Raw genomic sequence first — 16,045 nt, 5'->3', positions numbered from 1 at the left:
TCACATTTTATACAAATTCCAGATAATTCCTACATACAGTACTTTTCAATGTGGTCTCACTCTAAGCGGCCCGGCATGGCCAAGCGTGTTAAGGCGTGCGACTCGTAATCTGAGGATCGTGGGTTCGAATCCCCGTCGCACCAAACATGCTCGCCCTTTCAGTCGTGGGGGCGTTATAATGTGACGGTCAATCCCACTATTTGTTGGTAAAAGAGTAGCCCAAGAGTTGGCGGTGGGTGGTGATGACTAGCTGCTTTCCCTCTAGTCTTACAGTGCTAAATTAGGGACGGCTAGCGTAGATAGCCCTCGAGTAGCTTTGTGCGAAATTCAAAAACAAACAAAACTCACTCTAAAATTATCTCTTTGCAAGTAGTCGGTATTTTTACATATTCTATGATGATTTTAGAAATGTCTAGCAAGACTTATAAAACAAATGTCTTTTAGTCAAATAGTGGCAAACGACACCTATAGTAGCATGATAGTCTAAAACGACATTGTAGCTAATTTCTATTCGCATACCTTTAGCTAAAAAAATAATCAAAATGTGTACGCATTTTGATGTACTCCAGCATTATTGAAGGTGTCCAATTATGACCCCTTCGAATTTTTAGACATAGTTTTCTGAACTACAGCATTTTGTCAGTTATACGGACCCCGTAACAACTTATGAGTCGCAAAAAATCAAACACAAATTACGTCAGCTGATGAATCAATGCATTTTAATCAATTGGTCAATAGTTAATGGTAATAATGTATATATAATCTTACAAATTACCGTTTAGGTTTTCTATGCTTTACATAAAAATGAGTGATTTTAACTTATTTTGTTTCGTCAATTCTTTAGACTGGGTGTCGTAATAGACAAAACATATTTAGTATTAAACACGTACTTGCTATAATATTATTTATAAAGTTTAATAAATGTGTTTTGCAAGGAAGCTTTCAGCGGGCAGTCGCGTGGTCCACAAATCATTCACTATAAATACATTAGGGCGCGGTACGTTACGTAACTATTTTGCCCGGCATGGGTAGGCGGGTTAAGGCACTTGACTCGTAACCCGAGGGTCATGGATTCGAATCCACGTCACACCAAACATGCTCGCCCTTTCGGCCGTGGGGTCGTTATAATGTTACGATCAGTCCTACTGTTCGTTGGTAAAAGAGCAGACCAAGTGTTAGCGGTGGGTAGTGATGACTACCTGCTCTCTCTCTAGTCTTACATTGCTAAATTAGGGACGGCTAGTGTAGATATACATCGTGTAGCTTTGCGCGAAATAAAAAACAAACAAACAAACGTAGCTGTTTTCCAGTTTAAAAACGAGAGCAACAAATTGTTTGATTATAAATAGGGACCGTTTGTATAAGATTTATAATAAAAAAACACGAATCGCTTTCTACAGGTACACACACTTAAGTTAACAAATTAGGACTAAAGCTAAAACACGTGGACTAATAATGACTTTAATTATATAATTATCTTTGGATGGCATCCTATCCAGATAGAAGAGAAGAGCCTTCTTCATACTAAAGAAAAAGAACGCATAAATTATGTGTACATGTCCAGTATATTCGACTGATAGGTTTTGGGTAGGGTATTTAATATAATCAGTTTACGCGTCCGACAATTTTAAAAATGCACAATATTTTATTGTATAATTGTTGCAAGCAGTATAAAACTAAAAGAGCTATACGTTTCTGTGGAGCATATTACATCGAAACGTACGTATAGTTTTCCAGTTGTTTTTTATTGCTTTGACCTTTGCACAATAATTTATTGTGCATTTTAAAAACCGTTGGAATTGTCAACTGATTTTACTAAATGTGCACATGCATTAGTTACAAGAAATAACTGAATAGATTAATAGATATTCATATTCCGCTCTTTACCCCTCTTCTGAGAACTAATCAAACTATGACAGTAGAGTTAAATACAAGAAATAAAATATTCATCGTAAGAAAATTTTTTTAAATTTATGTTTCATGATTTATAAAATAATTATAAAAACATAAAATAGATTTTTCATTAAATTATTTCTCTTATTGTTTCGTAAAAACCCAACTTCAACTTTTTCTAGTGTCTTGCTCTTCTGGTAGCACACGCTTCTGATCCTAGACACCAGACGGCGATACCATCTTTGGCCACTCCCCCAGATGGAATATCTCTCATACCTATAAACCGTTACTGCAACTCCTGCCGTCTACAACCTCATCGTGGCCCGCCATCTTCCGGCCACATAAGAAGGGTAAATATGTGTAAGCAAATTAGGAAAAAAAAAGGCTATAGTTTATAATTTTCTAAGTATCATGTCATATAAAACAAATTTGTAATTATTATAAAATATTTTTCATAAAAAATGTGACAGAAAATTTCGGTTTCAACGGTATAATGCAGTATTTTAATACGTATGTATTAGTACGATGAGGTTAGAGAAGGACCGAATACCAACGTTCAGGTGTATATATAAACTGTATGATGTTATATTGAATATACATTGAAGAACCAATTAAGACGCTGCAGGCAAATATAAACACTTGGCTATTACTGTTGGCCAAGCGTGTTAAGGCGTGCGACTCGTAATCTGAGGGTCGCGGGTTCGCATCCCCGTCGCGCCAAACATGCTCGCTCTTTCAACCGTGGGGGCGTTATAATGTGACGGTCAATCCCACTATTCGTTGGTAAAAGAGTAACCCAAGAGTTGGCGGTGGGTGGTGATGACTAGCTGCCTTCCCTCTAGTCTTACATTGCTAAATTATGGACGGCTAGCACAGATAGCCCTCGAGTAGCTTTGTGCGAAATTCAAAAACAAAAACAACAAGTTATTGCTATATTTAAAGTGCTGTAAAGAATCAACCAAAAGGTTTATATATAAAGTACGTGCTGTTGCTATATTTAGTTACAAAAAACGTTTTGATTTTGCAAATGTATTTTCATTTCAAAATCTGGATATCTACCGTAGAGTTAACTCGCGTCGTATGGATTACGTATTGCCGTAGTTCGTCACGCTCAGAATCAAAAACCAAAACTTCTGAGACAGGTTCGAACCCGTGCGATACGAACAACATTCGTCGTACTTTAAGCTGTAAGTGCGTTATAAGTGTGGGTGGTTGGGTTCTGTTCATTTGTTTAAAATTAGGAATGGCAGCACGTGAAATCCTTAATGGCATTTGTTAATTACAATACGAGGGCTGTTCAAAAAAATACGCGGACTGACGTCATAAAATAAAATGTACTTTATTTAGAAGTTACAGGTCTGGGTCTCCTTCAAAGTACTCTCCTCCCCAACGCACACACTTATCCCAACGGTGTTTCCACTTGTTGAAACAGTCCTGGTACGCTTCTTTTGTAATGTCCTCCAGCTCCTTCGTCGCATTTGCCTTAATCTCGGGAATCGTCTCAAATCTTCCTTTCAAGGGTCTTTTGAGTTTGGGGAACAAGAAAAAATCGTAAGGAGCAAGGTCAGGTGAGTAGGGAGGGTGGAGAAGAACAGTGATCGAGTGTTTGGCCAAACACTCACGAGTTCTGAGGGCTGAATTTCGCAGCAACGCAGTGCATCTTCAATTTTTCGGTCAAAATCTCGTAACAAGATCCAACTGATATCCCACACTCTTCAGCAAGCTCCCTGACAGTCAGACGTCGATTTGCCCGCACCAGAGTGTTGATTTTGTTGACGTGTGGGTCGTCAGTTGACGTGGAAGGACATCCAGGACGCTCATCATCTTCAATGGACTGTCGACCATCCTTAAAACGTTCATGCCACTTGAAACATGCCGTATGCTTCATAGCAACATCACCGTAAGCCGTGTTAAGCATAGCAAAAATTTCAGTCGCAAATTTTCCAAGTTTAACACAAACTTTCACAGCAAGTCGTTGCTCCTTCAGGTCATTCATTCTGAAATCCGCCAAACGAAAAAAATCGCACTTCACTTAAAAAACGCGTAGCTAATACACAAATGAAGATATCTGCAATCGGGAAATGTGTGCGAACCTAGCGACACCAAGCGGATTCCCCTGGAACCAACTGGAGCCGCGCAATTCAAACAGTCCGCGTATTTTTTTGAACAGACCTCGTACATATGAATATCCAATCTTCAAATTGAAAACAGTTTGTGTTTTTTGAATGTATCGTAATATTCATCTGTTTTATTGGTAGGACTCTGATGGCTGCTCTTGTCGATCTACAACATCAGAGGATACAACCTCTTGGTCAGATGATTATCCATCAGACGTCACTGGTAGTAGCCACCATTCCCTGGGAGGGGCAACGTCGCAAAGGTACGGGGACCATCACCCCTTGACCCCTACAAGCAGTTGGCATTTTTACGGCTCACCCACTAAGGATAATCACAAGCATCATCATATTTACCGTCACGGACACGACCATTGTCATCACCAATGTCCTCATCACAGTCACGCTACGTACGTCAACCTAAGAAATCAAGAAATGAACAATGGTCATCAGAGAAAGGCCAGCGATGAAAGTTCCCGTTGCTCTCGTATGGAAAGTTATAAAGAACCCTTTCCACTAAGACCACTTGCAGCTAACCAAGAACCTTTCTACCTGCACGAACCGCACATGACGCCTGATGATCGAGTGAAAAAGTTATTCGAAATGCCACCTGATGACAAACAGCACGAATCCAGAACGGACACTTCGATTCCAAATCCAAAATCGTCAAGTACAATTACTACCAAAGTTGGTACGTGCTTTTATACTGTTGTTGTTATATTTTCAATTTGTGAAAGCTCATGTGGGTTTGTTTGTTTTTCCCATCGAATTCTCTTCTTACAATTTGTTTTTATTGGAACTTTTAGAGGATTTGAAATCTGGTCTTAAGATTCGTGAAGTATGCAAACACAGTATACGTTTTATAAAACCTAGATTTTGATTGCAAAACTAAGTATTTTTTAACAAACAACACAACACTTTCAGTATTTTCCACAATTATTTTACACACAAAACCTTTTGATTTAACGAGTTACAAATATTCATAAAACGATTAATGATTTTGCTAAATCGATTTTACTAATGTCTGAAAATATAGATTTTTCCCCTGAAGTACCATTACGAACTGGTTCTGTTTCTCGAAATAACGTAAAAATTGAAACACTATAAAAAAATTATTAAAATATTTAATTGTCGACTCAGTTAGTTATCCTTACGATTCGATTTGAAGTTAAATGAACATTCGTTTGCATTCAGGTTTGTATACAGCAATGTCTGATATTTGTTTCGTTTCGTTTAATATTAAATTAGTTTTTTGTTTTTTTTTCTGTTTCAATGGTCATGTATGGGATAAAATTATTAATTAAACGGAAGTTAACAGAAATCTTCATTCAGCACAATGAGACATTTTTCTGGCCCGCGTTCGTCCATTTAAAACAACAAACAAACAACTGATTCTGAGAGTTGTGTTTTTCACTGTGTAATTCAACTGTCATAACTGCTGTTAATAATCTGTGTAACTGTGGTTAGAAATATTTTTACTTTGTCTTAATTACTGCAGATGTCCACCAGTCAACTTCCGATGATGGAATGAGCATATCGGACGTTAGTGACCCAACTCCAGATTACGATGACCCCGTACCTCGTTCACAACGTAGTGACGAACAAAGAGCACGTAATGGCTCTCTTGATAAACCACCTACGACGGAAGCACAATCATTAACGTCTTCTGAGGCTTGCAGCACGAGCACTGATGAGGGGATCTACCACGAGGTTGAAGAGGAAGGTCCAGAAGAGGATGGTAGTCCCCCCGATTCCTCGCCAGAACAGAGCGAAACAAATAATAGGTCGAAGTCTTTTGAAGAGAATTCTGTAAGAGGAGCAAATTCTGAAAATGGATTACCGCTCGTGCCTCCATTGTCAGAAAACGAAAATAATAAGGAATCTTCTGATGGTATTTCAGGTACTGAGAAAGGATTTGCTTTATCGAGGGAGAATCTGCAATTAAACACATCTGAAGACGAAAGAAAAAAAGTTGATAGCTCACAGGAACAAATCGAACCAAGACCAGAAGAAGCAAAAAACGTTTCAGCTAATCTGCAAAATGGAAACGACTCACTTACTAGGAAAGACCTCGTGGAAGAAGCAACAGAGATGCTTTCCATTTCAACTCCTCCTGCCTCTTCTGCTCCACCACCACCACCACCACCACCACCGCTTCCCCCGCCCTTTCTTTCACCTGTTTTGGGATACAACAGAAAGAGGGAAGAAACTCCAAATAGTCAAACCAACTCGCCGAAAAGTTTCATTAGATCCAAATCAAATTTTATCCCCGGCAATGAACCAATCACAAGTTCTAACGGTCCAAAGTCAGTGCATCCTAAGAGTGAAGAAGTCAACATCAGCAAAGATAACACGCACCTTTCTGAATTGGCAGAACAAGGAAGCCAGAAACAAAAACCTTCTCAAAATGGACAATCTGGGTTCATCCCGCCACAGTTTGAATCAATGGCAAGTTCTGATACTAACATAAAGCCTTCAGAGTATCTGAAGAAACTGGCACAGAAAGAGACTCCATCTTTTCCCATTCCAAAACTTGGCCAAGTTTCTAAAGACGTTATTACTGGAACCGACAAGAACACCACTAAAAAGGACGTGGAGAGTAAACTGGCGACCATTAATAGTCTTCCAACGTCATTACTGCTGCAAAAATCTGATTTTACTTCAGTAAACAGCCCACAAAAGACTGACTCTAAGGATGTCTCTAGAAGCTCAGAGAACAGTGACACTTCAGTCATTGAAACAACTCCTATCATGAGCAGTGGGACAAAATCTAGTGAAACGACGCCAAAAGCGCCACCTAGTGGAACACTTCCCGCACCTCTTTTTCGACCAAATTTCAGTGTTACCAGGGAAGCCCTTCAGTCTGTCAGTCTGAAGAAGACTGAAATATCAACAAGTACTGGTTAGTTAACCTAATTTATACCATTGATAACAGTCAACGATACAGGGTGGTCCAAAATTATATTTCCTACTTTAACATTTAATAATTAGATAACTAAGGACATACAGTCATGTATCTAGATAGTTTTTATTGTAATGTTTGTTTGTTTTTTATGTTGTTGTTTTCACTCCAGTAACTAATATTATTCCTTACAACGGCAACCCTGCAAGAAAAGACCCAATGTGTCGTTTGGCCTAACATAGATCAAGTCAGTGAGTGTAGTACAACATAACTGCAGACATCGGTAGAGGAAAGAAGTATGAGGTATGTTAAGGATACCGTGTATCACATGCTTATGGCAAACACTACCGAGCTAAAGACCAGGATAACAAATGTCATTACAGTAGGCATGTTGCAGTGAACATGGACTAAAATCGAATATTGGTTAGGCCAGCTAAGAGTCAGTAATGGAGTACAAGTAGAACTCTGCTGACTTGTCAATAAAACATTGTTTACGTTTGCTACAAGATGTTGAAAACTGCAAGGTTGTATTTCCGGAGCTAGTTAATCATCAAATCTTAGTGGGAAAGATAATTTTGGATCTCCCTGTATATCGTACACAAATCATCTGATGAAAGGATTTTAACTTACCTTTGAACGATCTTTAATTAATTTTTCATTCTTCAAGAAAGACATGACGTTATCGAAGTGCCCCCCCCTCAGTGGCTCAGTGATATGTCTGCGGACTTACAACACTAAAAACAGGGTTTCGATACCCGTGGTGGGCAGACTACAGATAGCCCATTGTGTAGCTTTGTCCTTAATTCAAGACAACAATAACAATTTAACGGAGTGAACGTCTTATCTTTCAGTTTTCATTACTTTTTTATTTTATACGTTCACTGAAGTAATATATTATGTTCACTTGGTATAATTATAAAATAATAAAAGTGAAAAAAACTACTGTAGGAATTAATAATAATGAGCTGAGTGAAATTCTGTTTGTTAAATATTTCAACTCAACACACACGACAGTTGAATACGTGGTGCAAAAGATTCCCCGACATAACTCTAGCTAATCCTACAAACAAATGTTAGTTTTACAATAATACAGAGAGTGACGTACGACATAACTCTAGCTAATTGGCCACATTAATGTTAGTTTTACAATAATACAGAGAGTGACGTACAATATAACTCTAGGTAATTGGCCACACCAGTGTTAGTTTTACAATAATACAGATGGTGAAGTACGACATAACTCTAGGTAATTGGCCACACCAGTGTTAGTTTTACAATAATACAGAGAGTGAAGTACAACATAACTCCAGCTAATTGGCCACACCAGTGTTAGTTTTACAATAATACAGAGAGTGAAGTACAACATAACTCTAGCTAATTGGCCACACCAGTGTTAGTTTTACAATAATACAGAGAGTGAAGTACAACATAACTCTAGCTAATTGGCCACACCAGTGTTAGTTTTACAATAATACAGATGGTGAAGTACGACATAACTCTAGGTAATTGGCCACACCAGTGTTAGTTTTACAATAACACAGATGGTGAAGTACGACATAACTCTAGGTAATTGGCCACACCAGTGTTAGTTTGACAATAATACAGAGAGTGAAATGCGATAGAATACAACGTTTTTGTCAGTAAGACCAGTGTTTTATGACACCAAGTCATATGATCAGATTAGTTTTGAGTTTATCGGAGTGCCAAGAATGAATCAAGCAATGAATGAAATTGTAATATTAGAGGTGAAGTAGCCAATTTAGAATCTAAAACACGATCTTTTCGAAGTACAATTAAACAAAATACAGGAAGCTGATAAGTCCAACCTTTGAAATATTTCTAAATCTTATAAAGATTCTTCGAAATAAAAAATTATAATTTTTTTTCAAATAGATTATCTAACAACCTTCTTTTTTTATTTCAACTTCAAAAAACAAAAAAGAACGAACCGTACTCCTGAGGAAGAACGAGTCCCTCACAGACAAGAAGAATGATTTGATTGCTGAACTAAAACAATCGAAGGATGTACAGGGTGTGAAGAAGATGAGAGAGGAACGCCAAAGAATGGAAGAGGAAGAAGTACATTGTTTTAAAATAAATATTATATGAATTTTAAAATACAGACCAGTTTCAAAATAACTCAAAATGCCGAGTCATTTAAAACTTGCTTTTCATATAGACGTTTATTATTTATTTTGTCAATTTTTTTGTGTAATTCAAAAATAAATGTTGTAAAAGGATCCTGGCTCGGCATGGCCAGGTGGTTAAGACGTTTGACTCGTAATCTGAGTGTCGCGGGTTCGAATCCCCGTCGCACCAAACATGCTCGCCCTTTCAGCCGTGGGGGCGTTATAATGTTCCGGTCAATACCACTATTCATTGGTAAAAGAGTAGCCCAAGAGTTGACGGTGGGTGTTGATGACTAGCTGCATTCCCTCTAGTCTTACACTGCTGAATTAGGGACGGCTAGCGCAGATAGCCCTCGTGTAGCTTTGGCTTTGCGCGAAATTAAAAAATAACAAGAAAAACAAAAAAGGATCTCTCTCCGTCTAAATGATTTGATTTGAGATAACGAAGGAAATTTATTTTTTTATTTTTTTTTTACAAGTGTAGCTTTGGTTAATTGGTAAAATAGTGCTTACTGTTGACTTATCTTCTCCCCTTTCCCTGGCTGATCGATCCCAGAATCTTAGCGTTATTGGCTCTCAAGATAAGGGCTGATCCGCCACATCAAGGCTATCTGCTGAGTTCCTCTCGGTGGACTCAACAGATAGCCCAATGTGGCTTTGCTATAAAAAAACACACACACACCCGTGGCGGATCAGGCGTTATCTTTATAGCTTATAACGTTAAAGTTCGGGGCTCGATCTCTGCAATGGGTAAAATGTGCAGCTTTATATTCAACAATAGTAAATAAGAGAAGTACTTACCTCATCTGGGTGTTTGTTTTGTAACATGAATTAATCTAAGAGAGTGAGTGATTGTGGTTATACAAGTATCGACGAGTGATTGTGGTTATACAAGTATCGATGAGTGATTGTGGTTATACAAGTATCGATGAGTGATTGTTGTTATACAACAGTCGATAATAGTATCGACTATTATCACCGTTGAATGCCATTTTGTGTTTTTTCCATCTTTTTTTTTTACTTCAGATGAAAAAGAAAACAGCAGAAATTACGCAGCAGTTTACACCGGAACACTTCCTGGACAAAGTTCCGGAAAAGGATGCTGGCGGATTCCCTATTCCGCCATGGAAAAGACAAATGTTGGCAAAGAAGGCTGCCGAAAGTGCTAAGAAAGAAGCAGAAGAGCAGAGGCTGGTAAGGGAACGCCGGTTTCAAGTATTCTGTATACGGGTATAATTCCTGTAATAATAACAAAAATTGCAGATGAAAATCTCGTAGGCCTTCCTCTCGACATAAATTATTGATAACAATTTTGATTACCAAGTTTGTTACTGGTTGAAGTTTTAGGTTCAATCAGTATTTAAATTACTGTCTTAGTAATTATAAATTACGAATGTCATTTTACCTGCATTATTTTCAGGTCAAGCACTTATTCATTTAAACTATTAGGCCTAAGTTTTAGGCTTAGTGGTTAATATGCCAGGCCGCGGACCTGAAGGTGCGATGTTTGAGCTGCAATATGCCACTGAACACTTTTCACGCTTTCAGCTGCACGTGGATGCATTATAACTTTGCCAGTCAGTCTCTCTGTTTTGTTAAGATTAACTGCATAGGCGGCGGGCGTTCCTGACTAACTATATTTGTATTATAAGTTTCAAATGAAAAAGAGCTATGTCCAAACCTTAGGAGGTATTTTAACTCGCCATTTATTTCACGTATCGCATAAAGTGCCGTTCCGGGATGAAAACATCAACTAACTTTTAAAATACATTATTTTCCGGTTTTACCTTCGGTTTTAGTTTGTGTATTTCTATGTGACATTTGTACGTAACGTGAAAAGCAGAGTAAAGCCGACTTTGAAAAATTCGAGCTTAAGAACACCCAAACACCTTCGGTCTGAAATTGCCTTAATGGGACTCGAACATTGGATCGACAGTCTGTCATGTTAACTACCGGCAAAGAAAAAAGAGTAACGTGTTCGGAAAACCTGAAAACATACTAATATTTTGTTTTCTGTTTTCTCTAGAAAGAAATAGAAGAAAAAAAGTTGAATGCGATTCCTGTTTGGAAGCGCCATCTATTAGAAAAGGCTGGACTAAAATCATCGGAAACCTCCATAGTGTAAGTGTTCATCATTAGAAAATTATTTGATTAAAAATCTCGCAGCTCTTTTTAAGTTAGAAAATAAAATAAAAATCGAAGCATAAAAAATTTGATTTATTTACTTAATGTCGCGCTCCCTGCTGGTACAGCGGTAAGTCTACGGATTTACAACGCTAAAATCAGGGGGTTCGATTCCCCTCGGTGGGCTCAGCAGATAGCCCGATGTGGTTTTGCTATAAGAAAACACACACACACACACACATACTTAATGTCGTTTTAAGCAATAGCCTTTCGTTGGCAATAATTATTAGAATGTTCTAAAGAAAAGCCTGTAAAAACCTGTAAATAATGGTTCGTGTTTTCTAGACTATAAATTCTTAAACGCCACCTATAAAAGCAATAATAGTTTTAGTTGTGTATTCTTGTATTAATTCTGTTTCATTACGTTCATTACCTACTTTCATTCTGTACTGTAGCTTTAAACCTCACAGTTTATTAGTAGGCAAACAAAACCAGGTTGCGGATATTCGAATTTTCGTCTGCCTTTTTATTATTACTTTAAATTTACCCAAATCATTTATGTCTGGAATTATTGATGGCGCTGATAAAAACTAAGCTTTTGATTTCACTGACTATTCCATTTTTACTATTTTCTAAAAAAAAAGGTTTCATCAAAATAAAAGAAAATATTTAATAAACTTGTGACTTTTGAATGATAAATATTTAGATTATTCCCTGCTTGTATCTAAATGTTCACGCTTCAAGTCACGTGACAATTGTGAAAACTTTTAAGCCTGAGTTAGAGTTTTTAAAAGTAGATTTTATTTCGAAAATATCTCTTCCAGAAAAACACTTGAACCAACATCTGTGTGTAATCATATGCCACATTTGCTGTTTTTTTGTTCTTTATTATCAGTTCGTCTTCTAAGCCTACATCAAGCAGCCTTATGGTCACGGATAGTACTGGTGCAAGCTTCGACAGACAACCTGGTGAGAATGATTCAACAACGTTTGTAAGTACAGTCACTGACGAAGACGAAAAACAGCAAAATCCCTGGCTGCAGCAGTTAAGAAAAACTAAAACAGGTTACCGTTAAAAAGCTTGTGTCAGTAGAGAATAAAACAAACATCACCTGAAGATTCTGTGATAAACAATGTACATGATCCCTAAATTTGTGCACTAGCGAATGTGACTGTATTCACAGAACGTTTGATACTCTCGTTCTAAGATCTTTTACTCTACGTTAGAAACGTGAGTCGTTGTTTTTTTTATGGACTGAACAGTGAAGAATACGAAAAAAGTAAGAAAAAACATTTTTAGATTTTATTTTGCAGAAAACCTTAAATTGTTTTTAATACCATTCAAAATTGAGTCTAGCGTGACCTTCTGGTCAGCGTGCCAGACTATGGATCTACATGTCCATCGTACTTTAGGCCCGTGAGTACGTTATAAAGTGACGGTGAAATTCCACTAGTTGATTAAACAAGAACAGTCGAAGAACTGGCGGTAGGCGCTGTTGACTAGTTGCCTTCTATTTAGTCTTATCAGTTTAAGATAAAGAACGGCTGAGCCAACACTATTATTAGAAAACAAACTAACTGTGGAAAATTAATAATACTTATTTTAGCGCTGCACAACACATCCAAACTTGGAAAAAAAAAAAACCAAAAACATTAGATAATGTTGGATAACATATTACAATAAAAGTAACCGGTGTTAAAGGGAACCTAGTACTGAAGTGTTTTTTTTTTCTCTTCTTTTATCTATAATATAAAAAAACCAATCTAAACAAGGAGTTTTCTGTCTATCTTTAGGAATTTTGTAACTTGTTCTGGGTTGCACAGAAAAGCAACATTTCAACTCTGTTTATGTTTTTAAAATCCTCTTTCCAGGGGCTTCACGATAACTGACCACTGGTCACAGTTTTATTCAAAGTTGCTCGATCCTGTTTTTATTGTTTTACTTTATACTAACTTTTATTTAAAAAACAACAACAAAAAATACCAACTTTATAGTTGTTTTTAAACAACCAAACCACGTGAACGTAATCCTGTCAGGTTTTTGTTCATAACTGGCTGAAAGTTAAATGTTATTCGTTGTGTTATGTGCATTTACAACAATATGGTTTTTAAAAGTGTCGCCTAACCTACGTTAGGGTAACAACTTAGGGTCTCCCACTGGTACAGCGGTAAGACTATGGATTTACAACGCTAAAATCAGGGGTTCGATATTCCTCGGTGGACTCATCAGATAACCCGATGTGGCTTTGCTATTAGAAAACAAACAAACAACATGGGAATGGCTAACTGGCTTTCTATAAGAATGTGAGAGAGACGCCACAGTGTAGTTTAAATAAACTATTTTATGAAGCTCAGCGAAACCAGTTGGGGTTCCAACCTCTAAAAGAACAATTAAATGTTACAATGCATTCTGCATTGTATTAACGTAAAGGAGTTATATCATTTTAAAAGTGGTTCTTTCTGTCAATACTGCCAGTTGTCTTCTTACAACAGTGTTCAGATGGAAGTGGTCATAGGTGAAGTCTTCTGATGAACATGTAATACTGACGTAAGTGACATTAAAAGTTATTAAACATGGCTACCAACTAGTTGAAACTTCTTATATTATGTTAAGAAATATTGTAATTTATTATTACTTTACCAAAATAAATAACACGCATGGAATTCGGTTTAATATTCAACTCATCGTCTGTATTACAGTGCAAATGTTAGTTGTGTAGTGTAATGTGTGTGTTCTATATGTATATATAATCTGAGTATTTTGTTTACTGGTTTACATTTTGTTTTACATTCCGTTTTGCAGCTTTTCATTTACATATTATCAGGTCGAAAGTTTTTCTAATTCTAGAATAAAAATGTCTTATTCATATAAGAGGCCCTACATTGCCAGGTGGTTAGGAAGCTCGACTCGTAATCCGAGGGTTGCGGGTTTAAATCTTCGTCCCATCAAACATGTTCGCCCTTTCATCCGTAGGGGCATATAAGAGTGATGGTCAATCTCACTATTCGTTGGTAAAAGAGTAGCTCAAGAGTAGACGATGGGTGGTGATGACTACCTGTCTTCCCTTTAGTCTTACACTGCAAAATTAGGGACGGCCAGCGCAGATAGCCCTTGTGTAGCGTTGCGCGAAATTCAAAAAACGAAACAAACAAACAGTATAAGCCCTCGTATTCTTTCTTTGGTTTTTTATCACTTAGATATACCATTTAGCATAATTACTTGACACACATATATAATATACACGGGAGAAATCTTAACTTCTTTTCTCTGAAGCTGTAAAAGTTTGGAAAGATTCCGAAAAGTTTCCATCACTTGTTCTTAAAGCCAAACTGTAATCATAATTAATGATTTTTTTTATCTTTAAAATGTTATGGCTTTAGGGAAATATACACTAAGTTTTATATGAGTCACGTATACAATGAAAAAATAGTATCTTGATAGAGCATTGGGGCTATTTTAATAGAGAATAGATCTCCTATCGCTCCTACACTAGTAGAATAAGGAGTATTATGTTCCTTTGATTTTTGTTTATTAACAGTGTTCTATTAATATCTTCTTTTTTTTTGGGCGGGGATCAGTTACAATGATAGTGAAACATTGATAGTTAAAAAGTGGCCTAGAACAAATTATTTTGGGCACGGCATGGCCAAGCGTGTTAAGGCGTTCGACTCCTAGTCGTACCAAACATGCTCGCCCTTTAAGCCGTGGGGGTGTTATGATGTGACGGTCAATCCCACTATTCATTGGTAAAAGAGTAGCCCAAGAGTTGGCGGTGAGTGGTGATGACTAGCTGCCTTCCCTCTAGTCTTACACTGCTAAATTAGGGACGGCTAGCGCAGATAGCCCTCGTGTAGCTTTGTGCGAAATTCAAACACAAACCAAACAAATTATTTTCTAAACTTTTCTTATCTAATAAATCGTGCTCGTTTTATTTAGAATAACCATCTATTTTAAGACGAAAAATTTTGCCATAAGTTAGAGAAAACCATTTCTTTCGCGCTCCTGCGTGCAAAAATTAATTTAAAACTAACCAATAACACTATGTAACACAAATTTTGTTCCTGGATAGTATGCGTTATTTCTTGATTGCTTATGTTGTAAAAATACAGAAAATGGCCATTATTCCCTTCAAACTTTGCTTTTGTGACCTGGATAATGAAATTTAGAAATTAACCTATTTTCTATGTAAAAACGGGCAAATTTGCATTTACAGAAGGTCTGAATAAAACAACATATGAATCGAGATTTACATGTATTTATACTAAAGTTATACAAAAATGTTTAGAAGTTAGTAGTTTTTCGAGATTTTCGACTGTAATGTATATCACTTTCACGTATCAGCCCCCAAATATAGTCTCCCATCATGTTTTCGTTATACGTTCACAGGTCACAAAAGCAAAGTTTGAAGAGAAAAATAGGTGTTTTCTATTTATTTTAGACATAAGCAACTGGGAAATAACACTTTCTGCCCAGGAACAAGAAGAAGTAAAAATTGTATTACATGGTGTTATTATTCCGAATTGTGATATTTACAGTCATCATACTATCACTACATGAAATGACGAAAGATGGCGCTTGTAATTTTCCAGGAATCTTCAAGCATTTTCTTTTCAAAAATTGATTTATTTTGGTTCGTTTTGAAAAGAAACAATATTTTATCAGACACTAATAAAATTTCAAGTAGCATTTTAAATATGCGTGTGGGTGTATATGCATATACACACACAGACACAGATATATTTTCATATTTGATGATAATCTTTAACGTGTGTTTAATGTGTTTTTTTTTTGTCTGTGGCTTGAATTGAAAATGTAATTTTTTTTTTGAAGGGTATGAACACTATTTAAGAACGGACAACAATAAATGGTTTTACAAATTTTA

At 36.8% G+C, this 16,045-nt stretch overlaps 1 protein-coding gene across 5 annotated transcripts in view; it reads left to right on the top strand.

Moving 5' to 3' along the window:
- LOC143227800 (uncharacterized) overlaps positions 1–16,045 on the top strand; it is a 100,733-nt gene extending 84,688 nt beyond the window's left edge. For all 5 annotated transcript variants that reach the window (XM_076459044.1, XM_076459043.1, XM_076459040.1 and 2 more), the window contains 7 exons: positions 2,076–2,243; positions 4,152–4,698; positions 5,506–6,909; positions 8,852–8,988; positions 10,065–10,232; positions 11,065–11,159; positions 12,058–16,045. In XM_076459044.1, the coding sequence (XP_076315159.1) occupies positions 2,076–2,243; positions 4,152–4,698; positions 5,506–6,909; positions 8,852–8,988; positions 10,065–10,232; positions 11,065–11,159; positions 12,058–12,238 (2,700 nt within the window). In that variant the 3' untranslated portion in view covers positions 12,239–16,045. The remainder of the gene's footprint in view (positions 1–2,075; positions 2,244–4,151; positions 4,699–5,505; positions 6,910–8,851; positions 8,989–10,064; positions 10,233–11,064; positions 11,160–12,057) is intronic.

This window comes from Tachypleus tridentatus, chromosome 10 (assembly GCF_004210375.1).
Source record: "Tachypleus tridentatus isolate NWPU-2018 chromosome 10, ASM421037v1, whole genome shotgun sequence".
Taxonomy (NCBI): Eukaryota; Metazoa; Arthropoda; class Merostomata; order Xiphosura; family Limulidae; genus Tachypleus; species Tachypleus tridentatus.
Note: the sequence above shows the minus strand (reverse complement) of the source record. Positions and strands in the feature narration are given on the sequence as shown.